Genomic DNA, 21,663 nt, shown 5'->3' with positions numbered 1-21,663 from the left:
GTTTTAAAGATGAGGAAACAGGGCCGGGCACGGTGGCTCACGCCTGTAGTTGCAATACTCTGGGATGCCAAAGCAGGAGGAGTGCTTGAGGCCAGGAGTTCGAGACCAGCCTGGGCAACATAGTGAGTCCCCCCCCCCCAGCTACAAAAAATTTTTTAATTAGCTGGATGTGGTGCATACCTGTAGTCCCAGCTACTTAGGAGGCTGAGACAGGAGGTTTCCTTGAGCCCAAAAGTTGAGGCTACAGTGAGCTATGATCACACCACTGCATTCCAGCCTGGGCAACAGAGGGAGACCCTGTCTCTTAAAAACAAAACAAAACAAAACAAAAAAAAACCAAAAAAATTGAAAAATAAAAATGAGGAAACAGAAGCTTGTAAAGGGAAAGTCACTGACACAAGGTTACATGGCTGGAAAATGGCAAGCCCAGGCCTGGAACCCTGAGCCACGGTACTGAATTGCTCTTACCTACAGTGGAAGCCAGGCTAGGCCTCTGGGCCTGCTAAGTATAATCCCCCATCATTAAAAAGATTAGCAAGTGATGATGGGGCCCAGGCACAGTGGCTTACACCTGTGATCCCAGTGCTTTGGGAGGGTGAGGCAAGAGCATCACCTGAGGCCAGGAGTTTGAGACCAACCTGAGCAACACAGTGAGACTCCTTTCTCTAAAAAAAAAAAAAAAAAAAGATTAGTAAGAGATTATAAACCAAAAAAAAAAAAATTCAAAGCCTCCCAATCATCTGAATGGACCACTCCCCTTGGCTAAGGGCATTCCAAAGTTAACCTGAAAAGCTAGTTCAGGCCGTGATGGGAAGTGGGGTCAGACATGCCTCATTATACTCTCTTCCCTTTTGAAATTCAGACCCAGCTGACCAGCATTAACATCAGTGCAGACCTTCAGACTAATAGGACAGTCCCTTTAAGTCTGGTAAGAAACATGTACAATCTCTCTCAAGCCAAACTCCTTATTGTAACCCAGACATTCCTTTCTATTGATTCCAGGTCTTTAGATAATAACTCTTTTGGGTTTTTTTGTTGTTGTTTTTTGTTGAGACAGAGTCTTGCTCTGTCGCCCAGGCTGGAGTCCAGTGGCGTGATCTCGGCTCACTGCAACCTCCGCCTCCTTGGCTCAAGTGATTCTCCTGCCTCAGCCTCCTGAGTAGCTGGGATTACAGGTGCGCGCCACCATGCCCGGCTAATTTTTGTATTTTTGGTAGAGATGGGGTTTCACCCTATTGGTCAGGCTGGCCTCAAACTCCTGACCTCGTGATCCACCCACCCCAACCTCCCAAAGTGCTGGGATTACAGGCGTGAGCCATTGTGCCCAGCCCAGATAATAACTCTCCAACCATTTGCCAATCAGAAAATCTTTGAATCCTCCTATGACCCAAAAGCCATGTCTCCCCATCCCACCTACTTCCCCCTTCAGTTGTCCCACCTTTCCAGATGAAACCAATGTGTGTGTGTGTATATATATATATATATATATATTTTTTTTTTTTTTTTTTTTTTTTTTTTTTTGAGACGGAGTCTCGCTCTGTCACCCAGGCTGGAGTACAGTGGCGCAATCCCAGCTCACTGCAACCTCCACCTCCCGGGTTCAAGCAATTCTCTACCTCAACCTCCTGAGTAGCTGGGATTACAGGCGCCTGCGCCACACCTGGCGAATTTTTTTTTGTATTTTTAGTAGAGATGGGGTTTCACCAAGTTGGCCAGGCTTGTCTTGAACTGCTGACCTCGTGATCTACCTGCCTCAGCCTCCCAAAGTGCTGGGATTACAGGCATGAGTTCCTTGTGCCCGGCTGGAACCAATGTATATCTTATATGTACTGATTGATAACTTGTCTCTTCCTAATGTATAAAACCAAGTTGTAGCCCAACTACCTTGGGCACATATTCTCTGGGTCTCCTGAGGCCATTCGTCACTCACATTTGACTCAGAATAAATCTCTTCAGATATTTTACAGTTTGATACTTTTTGTGGGCAAGATGATATGCCCATTGTAATAAGTGTACATCAAAAGTGTGCACCAGGTCAAGAAAGAGACTTCCAGCCCCCCAGGACACCCCCAGCAATCCCTTCATGCTCCTCCCAGCCATGGTTTCCCTATGGGTAGCCGTTAACCTGACTTCGAACAGCAGACCCCTTTTATTTATTTTGAGACAGGGTCTCACTCTGTTGCCCAGGCTGGAGTGCAGTGGCATGATCATGGCTCACTGCAGCCTCAACCTCCTGGGCTCAGGTGATCCTCCCAACTCCCAAGTAGTTGGGACCACAGGTGTGTGCCACCATACCCAGCTAATTTTTGTATTTTTTTGTGGAGACAGGATTTCACCATATTGCTCTGGCTGGTCTCAAAGCCCTCTTATTTTTTGATAAATGCTTTTATTGATGTATAATGTACAGAAAGGTGCTCGAATCCTAAAGGTGTTCAGCTCTGTTACTTCACGGTGGTCCCGAGTCGGCAGTGGGCAGGTATTTTGCTGTGAGTCACATGGCTTATCCGTGGGAGGCCAAGCAGGTGGGGATTTCGGTGGGCCTCCTGCCTCCACCCCATCCTGTTTCGCTTCCTGCTGGTGAAGGCTTCCTGTGGGCCAGGTGGAGGTCCTGGCCACTCAGAGAGGGGCTCACTGTCCCTGCAGGACCGTGGCTAAGCTGAAGGCAGCCCTCCCTTTTGCACTCTGTGGACCAGGATGGAAGCACATGAATGCTTGCGGTATCGCTTCCCAACCCAGTTCCTTCGGCTGGAGTTGCAGGAATTCTAATCCTGCTGCAGAAAGAAAGTGGCTTTCCTAAAGAAGGAAGAAAAGCACCATGTGTGTCGTGAGCCTGCTGGGAGCCCCGCTTGCCCGCACTCTCTTCCCTGCTTGCAGTGTGACCAGGCTCAGAGAGCTGAAGGGGCTTACCCAGGCTCACCGACCACCCTGCCCCACTGGGATTGGAGCCCACTCACCTGGCAAACAGTCACATTCTTCAGCTGTGACTCTTCTTCAGCCCTGCCCTCTTCTGGGTCCTCCCAGAGGTCTTTGTTAGGCAAGCAGGGCAAGGTGCCACCGTGACTCAGGACCTCCATGGGGTTAGTCTGATTTCATCTGGGAGGTGGCTCTGCAGGAACCAGTTCATTCACTTTCCCCATCTGGTTCTCCAGGTCCCCATCTGGGACAGCCAGACGTTAGAAATCAGATGACCTTGAATAGGGTGGTCAGATTCAGCAAATAAACACAAGGATAACTAAGTTATCCAGCTAAGTTTTAGTTGTTGTTTTTGTTTGTTTGTTTGAGGCGGAGTCTCACTCTGCCACCCAGGCTTGAGTGCAGTGGCGCGATCTCCACTAGCTGCAGCCTCTGTCTCCCAAGTTCAAGCAATTCTCCTGCCTCGGCCTCCCTAGTAGCTGGGATTACTGGCGCCCTCTGCCACGCCCGGTTAATTTTTGTATTTTTAGTAGAGACAGCGTTTCACCATGTTGGCCAGGCTGGTCTTGAACGCCCAGCCTCAAGTGATCTGCCCACTGCCTCATCCTCCCAAAGTGCTGGGATGACAGGAATGAGCCACCGCGCCTAGCCCAGCTAAGTTTAACTGCAGATAAACAATGAATAGTTTTTATGAGTGTGTCGCATGCAATAACTGGGCATCCTGTATTTTACCTGGCCATCTCTCTCTGAGCACTTCCAGCTCTAGATTTGTATGAGTCTCTCCAGGATGGGTTTATCTCATAGCCTAGAGCCGAGCTTCTGTGATCCACAGAAGTGGTAACTGAAGGGAATCAGCAAACGTTGGAGCTCGCTTTGAAAAGTAGGTTCCCTCCAGCCAGTGGGAGATTCTGTCTCTGGTAGGCAGTGAGCACGGTCCCTCCAGTCAGCGGGAGATTCTGTCCCTCATAGTCAGTGCCATGTCTTGGTTGCTTTTGACTTTATGAAAGACCACATCATTTTGCTTTTCTGTTTGCACTGAAAATCTGTAGAGGGCGAGCTGGCAAGCAGTCATGTTGTGAGCTGGTAATTTGTGGCACCTGCCTTCAAGGCTGTTGCAAAAACAAAGACAGCCAACATGGAAGTGGGACCTGTTCCTGGAGATGCTCTTGGCCTTAGAGAAGCTGTGTGGCATGCATGACATCTGATGTCCTTCTGTCTTGCTGCCCCTCAGGAGGGGGTGGACCTCTGCCGAGGAAGTCAGTTTTTATAATTGCCCATCCTTGTCACCAGAGAGAATCCCGTGACCATTTGGCGACAGGGAGATTTTTTTTTTTTTCTTTTTTGAGATGGAGTTTCATCTTGTTGCCCAGGCTGGAGTGCAATGGTGCAATCTCAGTTCACCACAACCTCCAACTCCCAGGTTCAAGCGATTCTCCTGCCTCAGCCTCCCGAGTAGCTGGGATTACAGGCATGCGACACCATGCCCGGCTAATTTTGTATTTTTAGTAGAGATGGGGTTTCTGCATGTTGGTCAGGCTGGTCTTGAACTCCCAGCCTCAGGTGATCCGTCCGCTTCAGCCTCCCAAAGTGCTGGGATTACAGGCATGAGCCACCGCACCCGGCTGACGGGGAGATTTTTTTTTTTTTTTTTTTTTTGAGACAGAGTCTCACTCTGTCGCCCAGGCTGGAGTGCAGTGGTGCCATCTCGGCTCACTGCAAGCTCCACCTCGTGGGTTCACACCATTCTCCTGCCTCTGCCTCCCAAGCAGCTGAGACTACAGGCGCCCACCACCACGCCCAACTAATTTTTTGTATTTTTAGTAGAGACAGGGTTTCACCGAGTTAGCCAGGATGGTCTCGATCTCCTGACCTCGTGATCCGCCCACCTTGGCCTCTCAAAGTGCTGGGATTTCAGGAGTGAGCCACCGTGCCTGGCTGCTGACGGGGAGATTTTTATGCCTGGGTGCAAGAAAGAACCTGTTCTTCTTCAAGCTGTTGTGCAAATAATTAACAATCTGATATTTCAAAGGGAACATAAACAGAGCCCAATTCAATATGAAACGGAAGTTTTTCACACCCCTGCAAATGTGTGAAAAAGATAGAACATTTATACCTAAACTAGCAGTTCTTTTGGGCCCAACTGCTCCCATACCATCATGCCAAGCTAAGGGTATCCTCGCCTTAAATCTTTTTTCTCCCATTAAATCTTTATTTTCGTTTTCTTTTCTTTTTGTTTTTTGTTTTTTTTTTTTTTTTTGAGACGGAGTTTTGCTCTTGTTGCCCAGGCTGGAGTGCAATGGCGCAATCTCGGCTCACCGCAACCTCTGCCTCCCAGGTTCAAGCGATTCTCCTTCCTCAGCCTCCTGAGTAGCTGGGATTACAGGCATGCACCACCACGCCCGGCTAATTTTGTATTTATTTTTTTTCTTTTGAGACGGAATCTCGCTCTGTCGCTCAGCCTGGAGTGCAGTGGCACGGTCTCGACTCACTGCAAGCTCCACCTCCCGAGTTCTCACCATTCTCCCGCCTCAGCCTCCCGAGTAGCTGGGACTACAGGTGCCCACCACCACGCCCAGCTAACTTTTTTGTATTTTTAGTAGAGACGGGGTTTCACCGTGTTAGCCAGGACGGTCTCGATCTCCTGACCTCGTGATCCGCCCGCCTCGGCCTCCCAAAGTGCTGGGATTACAGGTGTGAGCCACCGAGCCCAGCCCAATTTTGTGTTTTTAGTAGAGACAGGGTTTCTCCGTGTTGGCCAGGCTGGTCTCGAACTCCTGACCTCAGGTGATCTGCCCGCCTCGGCCTCCCAAAGTGCTGGGATTACAGGCTTGAGCCACCGCGTCCAGCCTTAAATCTTTATTTTCTAGTTACAAAGATACGTGTGTTTGTTTGTAACAAACTCAAACAATCTAGAACTCTGGCATGTGGAATAGAACACTGCAACCCGGTGCAGTGATGTGGGCTTGGGTTTAGTGTCTGGCAGCCCAGAACTGTGGCTTGCTAGCCCTGGGTGCTGGGAGTCGCTGGACAGCTGTGAGCCCCAGCTCCTCATTTATAAAACAGGATGGTGATAATGTTTATGTCTTAGGGCATTGTTAGAGTTCGGTGGCATCGTTTTTATAGCAAACTTGGCCCAGAATTTGGCACATTGAAAACAGCTGGATATCTATCAGCTGATATTGTCATGATGATGATGATAAAGTTTAAGGTAACAGTGGCTCCTCCCCATGTTTAGACAACTGTATGGCTTCTATTCAGACAGATGTAGAATCAAAGCTGTAACTCCTCCTCCTCAGACATTTCAACTCATCTAAGGGGCCTCTCCCATGTAAAGCATCTGTGGTCTCTGCAGGGGGCTGGCCCCGGATCTCAAAGGGAGTGGACAGGGCTCACCACACTCCCACATAAATTCACCCCCAACACAACAGGCCACACTGTGGAACTGAGGCCACGTAGTGGGGGTGCCCTGGTGGTACCTAGTGGCAATCACACTGATGATGATGATGAGGATGATGATGGTGAAGGTGGCAGCACCAATGATGACAGTGACAAGGATGACAACAGTAGTGAGGTGACACCTGTCTTAGTCCATTTGTGTTGCTACAAAGGAATACCCAAGGCTGGATAATTTATAAAGAAAAGAGGTTCATGCCGGGCACTGTGGCTCACGCCTATAATCCCAGCACTTTGGGAGGCTGAGGCAGGCGGATCACCTGAGGTCGGGAGTTCGAGACTAGCCTGATTAACATGGAGAAACCCCATCTCTACTAAAAATACAAAATTAGCCGGGCGTAGTGGCGCATGCCTGTAATCCCAGCTACTCGGGAGGCTAAGTCAGGAGAATCGCTTGAACCCAGGAGGCAGAGATTGCAGTGAGCCGAGATCGCACCATTGCACGCCAGCCTGGGCAAAAAGAGTGAAACTGTGTCTCCAAAAAAAAAAAAAAGTTTCATTTGGCTCACAGTTCTGCACACTGGACAGGAAACATGGCAGCAGGATGGTGAGGGCCTCAGGCTGCTTCCACTCGAGGCGGAAGGTGAAGGGTGGCTACAGAGATCATATGGTGAGAGGGTGGCAGCAAGTGGGAAGCAGGGAAGGTGCCAGGCTCTTATTTTTTCTGAGATGGAGTCTTGCTCTGTCATCCAGGATGGAGTGCAGTGGCATGATCTCAGCTCACTGCAACCTCTGGCTCCCGGGTTCAAGCGATTCTCATTCCTCAGCCTCCTGAGTAACTGGGATTACAGACATGCACCATCATAGCCAGCTAATTTTTGTATTTTTAGTAGAGATGGGGTTTTGCCAAGTTGGCCAGGCTGGTCTCAAACTCCTGACCTCAAGTGATCCACCCACCTCAGCCTCCCACAGTGCTGGGATTACAGGCGTGAGCCGCCACGCCCGGCCACCAGGCTTCTTTTTAACAGCCAGCTCTTGCAGGAACCAATAGGGAGCGAACTCATTCATTACCGTGAGGACGGCACCAAGCAAGCTGTTCATGAGAGAGCGCCCCATGACCCAGACACCTCCCATCAGGCCCAATGCTCAATCAAATTTCAACATGAGGTTTGGAAGGGACAAATATCCAAACTATATCAATAAAATTATGACAACAATGATGATGATGAAGATGATGGTGACAATTCTGTCCCAGGCCCTCTCCTGGAGGCTGGTGGCTCAATGCCTGTTTGGCGGAGGAGGACACAGAGCCTGGGGGACCGAGCCCCAGCACCTCAGACTCGGGAAATGACCTGCTTGAGGTGACACAGCTCCTCTAGACTCCCGATTCTTTCTTGTCCCCTCAGCCAGTCCTGTGCCCACCACCTTCGTGCTGTCCTTGGAGGGAGGCAGAAGCAGGATGACAATGAGGGCAACTGCAGGGACACTGTGGGAGATGAGAAAACTTGCCATGTGAAAACTCTCCATGTGGGAGTTCCACACACCCCACATCAAATTGCCGTATGTGGAAGTGACCACCCTCGATGCTGCACCTGCCTGACCCTCACTGCATCCTGCCCCCAGTGTCACCTGAATCCCAGCTGGAGCTGCGCCTGGTCCCCCATCCTCTGGTTTGCTTCTTCCCTCCTTCCTTCCCCTGTGTGTTTTGAGGTAGGGGTCTTTCAAATTGCAAGACAGCTGTTCAGACAAAACCTGTCAGTTCCAGACACCTCTTCTGGGAGGTGGTGCTGCCTGGCACAGCGTAATACAGATCCTTTGCTCGGCCAGAGCCTGGCCCCAGGAACGCATCTCCACCAAATCATAGAAGCTGCTAGGAGGAAAACGGGATCTGACGCACACGCTGCCGCCCGCGTCCCGCCCTGGGAGACCATGGTGGGGAGCCCAGGCATTGTGCAGACTCTCATTGAGCTGCCCTGTCTCTTCTGGATGTTGCCTTTCTTTCCTTTTTAAGCCTTTTTCTTGAAGCAGTTTCAAAGTTAAAGAAGAGTTGTGAGAATATGAAGAGGCCCTGCAAATATCCTCCGCCAGAAATGAACATTGACCTACCTGCGCATCCTCATCTCTCCTTGCACGTATTCACGCATATCATTATGTTCCTGCTGAACAATTTGAGAGTTAAGTTACGGAAATGATGACTCTTGAGCCCAGACATGTCAGTGTATATTTTCTTTCTTTTTTTTTTTTTTGAGGGTCTCACTCTCTCGCCCAGGCTGGAGTGTAGTGGCACAATCTCAGCTCACTGAAGCCTCCATCTTCCAGGTAGCTGGCATTACAGACGCCCACCACCACGCCCAGATAATTTTTTTTTTTTTTTTTTTTTTTTTGAAACAGAGTCTCGCTCTGTGCTCCAGGCTGGAGTGCAGTGGCACGATCTCGGCTCACTGCAAGCTCCGCCTCCCGGGTTCGTGCCATTCTTCTGCCTCAGCCTCCCTAGTAGCTGGGCCCGCCACGGTGCCTGGCTAATTTTTTATATTTTTAGTAGAGACGGGGTTTCACCGTGTTAGCCAGGACGGTCTCGATCTCCTGACCTCGTGATCCGCCCACCTCAGCCTCCCAAAGTGCTGGGATTACAGGCGTGAGCCACCGCGCCCGGCCACGCCTGGATAATTTTTTGTATTTTTAGTAGAGAGATGGGGTTTCACCATGTTGGCCAGGCTGGTCTCGAACTCCTGACCTCAGGTGATCTGCCCACCTCAGCCTCCCAAAGTACTAGGATTACAAGGCGTGAGCCACCATGCCCGGCCATCAGTGTATATTTTCTAAGAGCAAGGACCATTTCTTTTTTTTTTTTTTAGACAAAGTCTCATTCTTGTCGCCCAGGCTACAGTGCAGTGGCGTGATCTCGGCTCCCTGCAACCTCTGTCTCCTGGGTTCAAGCGATTCTCCTGCCTCAGCCTCTCGAGTAGCTGGGATTACGGGTGCCTGCCACCATGCCTGGCTAATTTTTGTATTTTTAATAGAGATGGGGTTTCACCATGTTGGCCAGTCTGGTCTCGAACTCCTGACCTCAGGCAATCCACCCGCCTTGGCCTCCCTAAGTGCTGGGATTACAGGCGTGAGCCACTGCGCCCGGCTGAGCAAAGACCATTTCTTACAGAACACAGTACAATAATCAGAATCAGAAAACTTAATATTGACCCCAGACTATCACCTAAAATACAGTTGTTTCTCTTCTGACTGTTTTATTACTTCTTTTCTTTTCTTTTCTTTTTTTGAGACAGGGTCTTGCTCTGTCTCCCAGGTAGTGCAGTGGCGCAATCACGGCTCACTGTAGCCTCCACTTCAAGGAGGCTCAAGCGATCCTCCTACCTCAGCCTCCTGAGTAGCTGGGATTACAGGCATGTGCCACTATGACTGGTTAAATTTTGTATTTTTTTTGTAGAGATGGGGTTTCGCCATGTTGCCCAGGCTGGTCATTACTTTTCAAACAAACACACCAGTATGTCATGCTTTCCTATCTCCCAGTTTCAACAGTAAACAGCATCCCGCTGCTCTCATCGTGACGCCTCCCTGTGCCCCACGGCATTTTGTTGTTGTTGTTTTACTGGAGTATTTTACAGCAAATTCCAGACATCATTCCATCTGTGAGAACTTCTGTACAGATCACTGGTTTTCAAACCCTGGGTTGAGATGTGTCAAAATCCACCGGGTGGGCTGTGATCAATGCTGAACAAAGACAGGATAAAAGGGAATAGATGATAAAATCCGAGTACGTTGTGCAGGGCCGGTCTGCACTTGGTTGGGATGTTGAGTCTGGCTTACCAGCAGCCACAGTCCAGGGAGGTTAGGGAAGCCTGGCCAGCAGAGGCCCTGGGGCTCTGTGCAGCTTTCCCTCTGGCTTATTTGTGGTTGATCCTGACGTCAGGGCTGCAGGACCCCTTGGCAAGACTGGCGGCAGGAGAGCCAGCAGGGGCACAATTGATGAGGGATGGAGATGAGGTCTGCTCCACCCTCCCCTGTTCCTGGAAGCTCTGTCCCCTGGGGACTCCAAGACTTCCCAGGTCTACCTGGTCACTAAAAGCGTGGGCTCCAGAGTCCAAAGTTCTGGCTTCAAATCCCTGCTCTGTCACTTGCTACCCAGATGACCTTAAGCAAGTTAACTAATTTCTCTGTGCCTCTGTTTCCTGTGAGATGGGGACAGGAACGGTCCCAACTTCATGGGGTTATTGTGAGGATTCGGTAACCATGAATACACATAAAGGGCTCTGAACAGTGCCAGGCCCATGGTGAGTGCCAGGAAATGCGGCTGTCGCTCCCACAGGCCTGGGCCCTCTGTCCCTCAGCCCCAGCCCCACTCCTCTGCTGCCCCTTGCTCCTCCGCTGCCCCCCACTCCTCCGCTGCCCCTCGCTCCTCCCGTAGGGAAGGATTCTCTGCCCTGCGTGTGAGAGTCCTGCAGGGAGCTTTTAAAAATCCCAGTGCCAGGCCAGGCACGGTGGCTCACACCTCAAATCCCAGCACTTTGGGAGGCCGAGATGGGTGGATAACTTGAGGTCAGGAGTTCGAGACCAGCCTGGCCAACATGACAAATCCCATCTCTACTAAAAATGCAAAAAAAAAAAAAAAATTAGCTGGGTGTCATGGTGCACGTCTGTAGTCCCAGCTACTTGGGAGGCTGAGGCAGGAGAATCGCTTGAACTGGGAAGTGGAGGTTGCAGTAAGCCAAGGTCACGCCACTGCACTGCAGCCTGGGCAACAGAGTGAGACTCCGTCTCAAAAAAAAAAAACAAAAAAAAAAACTCAATGCCAGCCACACACCAGACCAATTGCCCCAGAATCTCTGGGGGTGGGACTCAGGCAGCAAGCAGCATTTTTTTTTTTTTTTTTTTGGAAGAGACAGGCTCTTGCTGTCACCCGGGCTGGCGTGAAGTGGCACGATCAAGGTTCACTGCAGCCTCAACCTCCTGGGCTCAAGTGATCCTCCCACCTCAGCCTCCTGAGTAGCTGGGACTACAGGCACAGGCCACCACACTTGACTAATTTTTTAAAAATGTTTTATAGCCAGGGTATCCAATCTTTTGGCTTCCCTGGGCCACATTGGAAGAAGAATTGTCTTGGACCACACATAAAATACACCAACGATAGCTGATGAGCTAAAAAAAAAAAAAAAAAAAAAAAAAAAAAAAAAAATTGCAAAAAAAATTCATAATGTTTTTGTTTTTGTTTTTGTTTTTTTTGTGGGTTTTTTTTTGTGGGTTTTTTTGTGTTTTTTTTTTGAGACGGAGTCTCGCCCTCCCGCCCAGGCTGGAATGCAGTGGTGCAATCTCGGCTCACTGCAATCTCCGCCTCCCGGGTTCAAGCGATTCTCCTGCCCCAGCCTCCCGAGTAGCTGGGATTACAGGCGCACCACCATGCTCAGCTAATTTTTGTATTTTTAGTAGAGACAGGGTTTCACTATGTTGGTCAGGCTTGTCTCGAACTCTTGACCTCGTGATCCGCCCGCCTCGGCCTCCCAAAGTGCTGGGATTACAGGCGTGAGCCACCGCGCCCAGCCGAAAAAAAATTCATAATGTTTTAAGAAAGTTTATGAATTTGCGTTAGGCCACATTCAAAGCCACCCTGGGCTGTAGGTGGCTCGAGGGCTGCAGGTTGTACAAGCTTGTTTTTTGTTTCTTTGTTTTTGAGACGGAATTTCACTCTTATTGCCCAAGCTGGAGTGCAATGGCATGATCTTGGTTCACTGCAACCTCCATCTCCCGGGTTCAAGAGATTCTCCTGCCTCAGCCTCCTGAGTAGCTGGGACTACAGGCACCCACCACCATACCCAGCTAATTTTTTGTATTTTTAGTAGCGATGGGGTTTCACCATGTTGGCCAGGCTGGTCTCGAACTCCTGACCTCAGGTGATCTGCCCACCTTGGCCTCCCAAAGTGCTGGGATTACAGACGTGAGCCACTGCGCCCAGCCGTAAGCTTGTTTATATTATAGAGACAGGGTCTTCTTATGTTGCCCAAGTTAGTCTTGTATTCTTGGTCCCAAGTAATCCTCATGCCTCAGGCTCCCGAAGTGCTGGGATGACAGGTGCGAGTTACCTAATCCGGAAGAGACGGTATTTTGTAAGGCTCCTGGGTGATGTGCGGAGGCTGCAGTGCCCAGCTCTTCCTGGCTGTAGTGTGGATGCAGGTTCTGAGTGGGCAGGGCCAGCTCAGGGCCTGAGACTCTGCATGCACAGCTCCCGGGAAGCCCGTGCTGCTGTTCCATGGGCCATTCTGGGAACAGCAAGGCCCTGGAGAAAAGGACTAGCTGGAAACCTCAACCTCCTTTCCCTCCCTCTCTGTCATAAGGGACAGCAGCAGCTGACGTTCGGACTTTTCCTCTGTCCCCAGCACAGATCACTTCCCCACACTCAGTTCTCGCTGCTGCTCAATGAGACCATTATGTGCCTCACCCCTTTTTAAAATTTTTTTTTTCTCGAGATGAAGTCTCACTGTGTCGCCCAGGCTGCAGTGCAGTGGCGTGATCTCAGCTCACTGCAACCTCCACCTACGGGTTCAAGTGATTCTCCTGCCTCAGCCTCCTGAGTAGCCGGTATTACAAGCACCCACCACCATGCCTGGCTCATTTTTTTATTTTTAGTAGAGATGGGGTTTCACCATGTTGGCCAGGCTGGTTTTGAACTCCTGATCCACCCACCTCGGCCTCCCAAAGTGTTAGGATTACAGGCATGAGCCACTGTGCCTGGCCAGCTCATCCCATTTTAAAGATGAGGAAAGTGAAGTCTTGAGATAAACTATCCGTGGTCACATGGCTGGGAGCTGCCAAGCTGGGACCTGGCCCAGCTAGTGCAGTGGGGAAGCTCCAGGGACCACTCGTAAGTTGGAATGGCTGCCTTTCATACGCAGCTGACCTGAGCCTGTTCCCATCAGTATCTCTCACTTTCCCTCCCTTCCCAAGGCCCCAGTGTAGCCCAAGGCCCAAGGCTTGGTGGTATCTCCCACCCATGTCTTACTAGCTCCACCTGGACTTCCAGCTCCTTCTCCTCCAAACCCTTCCTGACCTGCCGTCTTCACATTCACCTCCCCGATTTCTGGCCCAGAGCAAGCATCTCTGACCTCAGCAGGCACAGGAATCCCTGGGGCCTTATGCGCCTGGGTGGGCCTGAGCTGCTGCCTTGCGCCCCAGCCTCGGGGTTGCTGATGCTACCAATCCACCAACAGCCTGCAGATGAGGGCCAGGCCTGGGGTCTCCTCACAGGCACTAGCCACACACCCCTCTAGAAAGCAGACTTGCTCCTTGGCATCCTCAGAATAAGCTCTTAGCTCCAAACCAGCCCCAAAAACCCCAGGTCCCACCCATCTTTGGCTTCTCCCCACCTGTTCCTGCCTGACCTCCCATCCCCTGGGGCTCCTCCCACAGACCGTGCCTTTATCTCCTTCCGGATCTCTGCACACTGCAGGCCCCTGTGGGGTGGGGCGCCAGCCTGGGGATCAGGACAGTCCTGGGTTCGAGTCTCAGCTCCACAGTCCTAGTAAGCTGGTAGCCTTGGGCAGGTGCCGCCACCTCTCTGAGCCCTGATTTTTGTGTCCGTGAAGTGGGGGCAGTAATAGTACCTTGCAGGGCTGTTACTGAGGAGTGAGTGTCAAGAGCATGTGGGGGCTCCGCACCACTGGCTGCTGCTTTTATTTTTCAATTGCTTAGAACTCAGGATGCCTCATGTTGCAGGAACATCATGAGAACACTGGTTGGGACAATTCTAATACCCCGTGGGCCACACGTCCTCTATAGCTCAGGCTGTCAGATCTCCAAAGAACCTGCATTAGGGAAAAAAAAAAAAAAAAAAAGGCAGCATTAGAACGGGAGGTACACTGCCATGGGGGCCTCTGGGCCACCCCCGAGCCCTGCTGGCAGGTCTTCACATCTCTGCAGCTGCAGCCGTCCTGTGGCTCTTGAAAGGAAGGGCTTGGTGGTGTCGGTTCCCCATCATCAGTTCACTGCAGCCTCCGCCTCCTGGGTTCAAGTGACCTCACAGAGCCAGGGCTGCAGATGCCGCCTTGGCTTCCTGTATATTTAACTTTGAGGCACCCCTAAGTTTTTCCACCAACACAGACTCCATCTTTGAGCAAATCCAGCCCAGATGTAGTTGACAGGTGGTGTGACCTGGAGGCCGGCGGTTTCTCTCCACCACAACCTCCTGTTTTGCACTCATCAGGGCCAAGGGTGGGGGCCTGGCCGCACATGGCCAATACAAACAAGTCGCTCCCTCCCCTCTCTCAGCGCTCTCCTCTCTCCACAGGCCTGCAGAGGTGCCGACATGGGGCTTAAGATGTCCTGCCTGAAAGGTAAGGCCTGAAGCTCTGCCCCCACCAGCTCTCATGGCAGCTGATGGGGGTGGTCTGGGCTGGGGGGCAGGAGGGAGGAGAGATGAAGCCCTCTGCCCTGCAGAGGGAGCGGGGCACCATCCCTTAAAGCAGTCCTGTACACAGCAGGTGCTCTAAAAATGCTTGTCCTGACTCTGAGCACCCCTCCAGGCCTTCCATTTCACTAGCAGCGAGTGACTGGGAAGGTGGCAGTGCCCTGGGGCCTCAGTTTCCCCCTCAGGGTGCCTAATCCCAGGCTGTGGAGAGTGAGGGAGGAGGAGGCCTTTGCGAAGAAGACAGGCACATGCTGGGCTGTTTGCTTTCCCGAGGACACACCCGGGGCCTGTTATCACCCAGACAGGAGGTCCAGCGTCCAGGTGGTGGGAGAGAAGGCCAGCAGGAGAAAGTTCTAGAAGGACACAAAACCACTGAAGGGTGTTGTGGGTGTTGGCAAAGGCAGCCCAGACTTCTGTCCTGTGTGTGGATGGCCCTGGGGCACCTCAGACCAATGTGGCAGGAGACCTCCCATCCCAAGTCCATTGCTGCCCTTCTTCTTTACCTTGGTGACAGTTGCTTTGGTCTCCCCAGCCAGAAATCTGGGAGTCACATGGGTGGCCACTGGTCCAGACCCAGCTTGCCCACCTGATCTGACTTGCGGCCCCGCTGCCTGAGACTGCTTCTGGCTCCAGGTGTCCCATGGCCAGTGGTGTGAGTGCCGAGCTCCTAGCCTGCCCCGGGGCCACCTGCCTGACCCCAGCAGCCCCTTCCAGGCAGAGGCCACCTACCCACCTGGAGAAGTGGTTGGGAGCTGAGCCATGCCTGGGATCAGCCTGCATGGTGTGAGTTGTGGCCTCACCAATGCCTCTGTGAGACCTAGATCAAGGGCCTCAGTTTCCTTATCAGTAAAATGGGGATCATGGCGGACCCGTCTCAGGTCACCAGGAGCACGAGAGCAGGGCCTGGAACACTCTGGCGGTGGCTGCTCTTAATTAATTGTACTATTTCCTTCGTCAAATTCACCAGGCTCTGTAGCCCATCCTTTGGGTTTAGGCAGGCTTAGGGCTTTTAGATGCAAGCTACAGAAGCGGATACTGGTTAACAAGGAATTTACTGGAAAGCCAAGGGGAGCCCACAGGAAAAGTGAAGTAAGGAGGCGTGAAAATGTCCCTGCTGGGAGCCGAGATGAATGGACCACCCTTCAGGTTCCCAGGTTGGGAGGCATCCGCTCCAGGAGAGCATCTGATTGGCCCAGTTTAGGTCTTAGGCCCGCCCCCTCGGCGTGGAGGGAGGGGCATCTTGATTGACAGCTCTTCCAAGACCGCTTGCGGAGAGATTGGTTCCCCTGGTGAAGATCGGGGTGTGGTTTACTAAGCGGGATGGGATGCCGGACAGACACAAACAGCCCGCATCCCCTGCAGGGCCTGGCTTCCTCTGAGACTCCAGGCTGACCCCACAGAGGAGTGGGGAGATGTTTGTTGAATGAGTATCTGTGAGTGGCTGAGGTTGATTCAGCAGCAGACAGTGGTTGAGAGGGTCAAGCCTAAACCCTTGAAACTTGAGGACTTTTTTCCCTTAGACATGAGTTTCCCAGTGCCTGGCACAAAGTAGGCATTGAGGATACTTTTCTTCTTTAAAAAATAATATATATCACATAAACTTACCGTTTTAACCATGAAGCGTACAAGGTTAGTGGCATTAAGCACGTTCACAATGTTGTGCAACCATTACCCCACCCATCTTCAGAATGAAGGTTTTATCATCTCCAACTGAAACTCTGTCCCCCTTAAGCACTAACTCCCCGTTCCCTCCCCAGCCCTTGGCGGCCACCATTCTACTTCCTGTCTCTAGGAATCTGCTCTAGGGACCTCGTGTCAGTGGAATCATCCAGCATTTGTCCTTTTGTGTCTGGTCTCCGTCACTCAGCGTGGTGTTTTCTAGGCTCATCCACATTGAGCATGCATCACTGCTTCGTTCCTTTTCACGGCTGAATAATATTCCACCATGTGGACAGACCACATTTTCTTTATCCACTTCTCCAACGATGGACACTGGGTTGTTTCCACCTTTTGGCGATTGTGTCAGGACATCTTTGACGAAGAAACCAGGCCCCTGGAGGTATCTCTGGGACCACTTTTCTTCCAGCCCAAGGCTGGGGCTTGAGCAGGAAGGTAGAGACCAAGACTCTGCAGATCCTGACAGTGCCTGGGAAATGCCTCCCACCTCCACCCACCCCCGGCCCCTCACGAGTGAAAGCACAGGGAGCCAGATCAGGGCTTGTGGGGCTGGGAGCTTTTAAAAGGACCACCTTCCTGTCAGCCCCAGAGCTGCTAAGTGTGCTAAGTGCTGGAACAGCGCCTGTCCTGAGCGTGGCTTGTCCATCCATTTTTCATGGCTGGCTTTGGTGCTGCCGGCCCCTGCCCACCCCCACTTGCCCAGCCTGGGTCTCTGGAGGTGATGAGGCCCACACAAGCATGGGGGTGACTCGGGCAATAGGGATTAGGGGGGGCCAGAACCCTTTTTTTTTTTTTTTTTTTTTTGAGACGGAGTCTCGCTCTGTCACCCAGTCTGGAGTGCAGTGGTGCAATCTCGACTCACTGCAACCCCCACCTCCCGGGTTCAAGCAATTCTGCCTCAGCCTCCTGAGTAGCTGGGATTACAGATGTGTGCCACCACACCCTGCTAATTTTTGTATTTTTAGTAGAGACGGGGTTTTACCATGTTGTCCAGGCTGGTCTTGAACTCCTGACCTCAAGTGATCCGCCTGCCTCAGCCTCCCAAAGTGCTGGGATTACAGGCGTGAGCCACCACACCTGGCCCAGAGAGAATCATTTTAACTCGACATTTGAAGTAGCCAGGAACTCTGTAACATGGGCTCTTACTGTCCTAGGGTTGCCGTAAGAGATGATCCCAAACTAGGTGGCTTAAAAGAGGAATTTATTCTCTCACAGTTCTGGAGGCCAGAGGTGTGACATCCAGGTGTGAGCAGGGCCTCATTTCTTCTAGAAGCTCTAAGGAGGCTCCTTTCTGCCAAGCTCCTGGTGGCACCAGCCATCCTTTGTTTTGCGGGCTTAGCTCCAGCCTCTGCCTCGTGGCACATGGCTTTCCTCTTCTGTCTTCCCTTCTCTTTTAAGGACAACTGTCATTTGCTTTAGTGCCCACCCTAGTCCAGGATAATCTCATCCCAAGATCCTTAACTCAATTACATCTGCGGGGCTGCACGGTGGCCCATGCCTGTAGTCCCAACACTTTGGGAAACTGAGGCAGGAGGCTCTCTTGAGCCCAGGAGTTCAAGACCAGTCTGGGCAACATTGCAAAACCCCATCCCTACAAAAAATACAAAAATTATCAGGGAATGGTGGCATGCATGCCTGCAGTCCCAGCCACTTGGGAGGCGGAGGTGGGAGGATCCCTTGAGCCCAGGAAGTCAAGGCTGCAGTGAGCTGTGATCACACTACTGCACTCCAGCCTGGGTGACAGAGCCAGACCCTGTCTCAAAAAAAAAAAAAAAAAAAAAATGACATCACAAAGATCCTGTTTTCGACAACGTCAGATTCCCACTCACAGTTTCCGGTTAAGTGTATCTTTTGGAGTGGGCACCGTTCAGCCCTGGATACGATTACTGTCACTCCCTGGGGCCTCAACACTACACGCTGCCCAGGGCACCAGGAGGAGGGACCCGCCAGGACCCAGGCCCTCTGCCCCTCTGCTCTAGCCCCGCAGCCTGGCCCAGGGACTCAGACCCACCCACCTGTTTCCAGGTGACCCTCCTGTACCATGCGCCCAGCTCCAGGCCTCCCTGGGTTCAAATCCCAGCTCTGCCCCTTAACGATTTGGCCTTGGAGCAGGGCCAGCTTCACGGGCATATGACCTCTGCAGCTGCACGGGGCCCCGTGCTCGGTTTAATGCTCTTAACACATATTGAACAATGGGCCTCACATGTTCGTTTTCCACTGAGCCCCACAAATTACACAGTGGTTCCTGCCTTAGGGCAAGTGACCTTGTCTCTCTAGGCCTCAGCTTCCTCTGGGGTAAACTGAGGCATCCTGCATCCAGCCCACAGGTTTTATTGAGTGCTGGGTTCTGGAGAGGACTTGAAGAATCATAAAGACAGGACTCTGCTCAAGGACATGCTGTCTAGAGCCACACCATCCAGTAGAAATAGATTTTAACGTTTCTAGCAGTCCCATGAATAAGGTACAAAGAAACGGGTACGATTACTTTTAATATGTTTTATTTAATTCAGTATATTCCAAACATCATTTTAACGAGTGGGGTCCAGTTCGCTGGTCTAGGAGGTTCAGTCCGCTGATCTGGGGTGGTTCAGTTGTCTAGGGGATTTAGTTTTGTGGTTTGGGGGATTTTGTTGTCTGGTCTGGGGGGGTTGTCTCGTATGGGGGGGTTGGTTAGTTGGCTGATCTATGGGGTTTAAGTTGTCTGGTCTGGGAGTTACTTGGCTGGGCTGGGGGCTTTACTTGGCTGGTCTTGGGGGCTTGGTTGGCTGGTCTAAGAGGGTTTACCTGTCGTGTGGGGGTTAACTGGCTAATCTGGGGGTTCAGTTGGCTGAACTGGGGTTACTTGGCTGGTCTTGGGGGTTTAGTTGGCTGGTCTGGGGGTTCAGTTGGCTGATGTGGGGGTTCAATGGCTGGTCTGGGGGTTCCGTTGGCTGATGTGGGGGTTCACTTGCCTGGTCTGGGGGATTTAGTTTGCTGCCCTCCTTTCCCTTCCCCTCCAGTCTGGGAATCTCTCCCTCTAAAACCAAAGTAGGCTTTCTGAGCTGGGAGGCACCTTGGCACTCATCTTGCAAAGCCTTACATTACAGATAGGGAAGTTGAGGACCAAGGAGAGGAACTGACCAGCTGCAGTCACACCAACTAGAAATGAGACATGGGCTCCTCTAGGGAGGCAGCTCCGAGACCCGTTCTTATTCCCTTAGGAGGCGTGGTTACGGGAGGCATGGGCTGAACCCACTCAGCAGAGTGTGAGGGTCACAGTGGGTATGACATTCTTCCCTGCGGGCTTCATCTCACCTGCTCTGACCAGCCACAGCCCCAGCCCTCGCCACCTCCTCCTTCCTCAGCAACCCCAGGGGCTCTGAGGCTGTGTAACTGCCCAGGAAGACACAGACCCCTTCCCTATTGGGCTGGCTTTGTGTCGATGGCACCCGACGTGGCTGGCTGGGATGGGGTCCGCCCCCTGCTGGGCTGGCTTCCGTCTCTACCATGCGTGACTGTCCGGTGGCTGCTGTGACAAATCACCACACACTGGGGGGCTTAAAACAGCAATTTTTATTCTCTCATCGTTCTGAAATCGGCCGTGGCAGGGCCACCCTCCCTCCTTAGCCACAAAGGAGGAACCTTCCTGCCTCTTCCAGCTTCTGGATGCCTCTTCAGGCATCCTGGGTCCAGTCTCTGCCTCCGTCTTCATGTGGCCTTCCTCTCTTCGTGTTGCCCTGCATTCAACCTCCCTCTCCTCCTCTTGTAAGGACACCAGGCATTGGATTTAGAGCCCCTCCGCCCCCAAATCCAGGGTGAGCTCATCATGAGATCCTTAACTAATTACATCTGCAAAGACCTCATTTCCAAATAAGGTCATATTCTGAGGTTCTGGGTTGATGTGAATTTGGGGGACACTATTCAGCCCCCATCAAGTCAGTTCACCTCTGAGCTTCCCCTATGGAGGGCAGGAATGTGCTTCTCTTGTCTGGCAACAAAGACTCTGCCCAAGGGTGGTAGATATTGAGAGGGTGGCATAGGAGGAACACAGCTGTGCCAACACCCCTTTGTTTCCGAGTCCAAAGGAGAGGGGCTGCAGAGTCCCTCTGCTCAAGGGCCTGGCCGTGGCGACTGTGACCCACGGGAGTGTCCCACAGGCCAAAGAACATCTCCCTCGTGCCTCACCCTATAAGGGTTGGCAAGTGCTGGCATCAAGAGGAGCTGGGCACGGCACCCTCATCACAGCTGAACTCTACAGATGGGGAGGCTGAGGCACAGGGGACCTCTCAAGGCCACATGGCCAGTTAGGAGAGGTTGGCTCCACAGACAGAAGGGGAAAGGGGGAGTCGCCTCCTTGGTTCCTAAGTGCGCCCTCTCCAGGTTCCAGCAGGGCGGCACAGCCAAGGAAATGGCATGGTCCTGCTGTGTGGTTCTCAGTGGGGTCTGGGACCTTCTGTATAGGCATCACCTGGGAACCAGTCAGACCATCAGATTCTCAGGACCCACTGGATCAACTGAGTCAGGAACTCAGGGTTTTCAACACGTCCTCCGGGGGGATTCCAGGGGCTGTGTAACTTTGAGGACCACTGGCAAAGTGGCTCTGGGGTCAGAGATCCGAGTTCATATTCTGGGTCTGCCTCTGATTGACTGCAACCTTGTGCAAGTCACTTCCCTGCCCAGGCCTCAGTTTCTGTGTCTGTAAAATGGAGTGGCGACTGGGAAGATCTCCTGGGTCAGGTCTCGAGAGTTTTCTGAGATAGGCACTAAAGATGGCACCCAAGGAGCCGTTACACCTTCCTGCTATGGAGGTGGCTGCAGGTGTGCGGGGGCCTCCGCAGGAAGACTTAAACTGCAGGCAGGGGCTTTCCCACTAGAGTGGCTGGCTGGGGCGTTAGGGCTACCTGGGAGGGCCCCTGTGATCGCTGAGGTTCTGTGGGGGCAGGGTGGGCGTCAGCTCCAGCCTGGGTTAACTCCAGCATCACCATGGATACAGGCTCCTGGGAATGAGACTGGTCCCAGCAACTGTCCTGGGGAAGGTCCCTTGGGGCTGCCTGGGGCTTGGTGGGAAAGATGAAGGCTTTGTCCTGGGTTGGTAGTTTGTCATTGTTTTTTTAAATAGACTATTTTTTAGGACAGTTTTAATTTACGGAAAAATTGAAAAGATAGTACAGAGAGTTCCCACACACCCCACACCAGATTCCGCTGTTATTAACATCTTGCACTTACACGGTCTACTCATTAGAGCAAACCAATCAATACAAATCCATTGTTATTTATTTATTAGTATTTTA

At 51.9% G+C, this 21,663-nt stretch overlaps 1 protein-coding gene across 1 annotated transcript in view; it reads left to right on the top strand.

Annotated features, from left to right (window-relative positions):
* The window catches only part of C18H16orf74 (chromosome 18 C16orf74 homolog), a 43,991-nt gene that overhangs the window by 1,528 nt on the left and 20,800 nt on the right, over positions 1–21,663 (top strand). Inside the window, exon 2 of the mRNA XM_002826723.4 lies at positions 14,597–14,642. Within this exon, the coding sequence (XP_002826769.1) occupies positions 14,615–14,642 (28 nt within the window). The 5' untranslated portion in view covers positions 14,597–14,614. The remainder of the gene's footprint in view (positions 1–14,596; positions 14,643–21,663) is intronic.

This window comes from Pongo abelii, chromosome 18 (assembly GCF_028885655.2).
Source record: "Pongo abelii isolate AG06213 chromosome 18, NHGRI_mPonAbe1-v2.0_pri, whole genome shotgun sequence".
NCBI classification, from domain to species: Eukaryota; Metazoa; Chordata; class Mammalia; order Primates; family Hominidae; genus Pongo; species Pongo abelii.
This window is presented reverse-complemented; position numbering and strand designations above follow the sequence as displayed.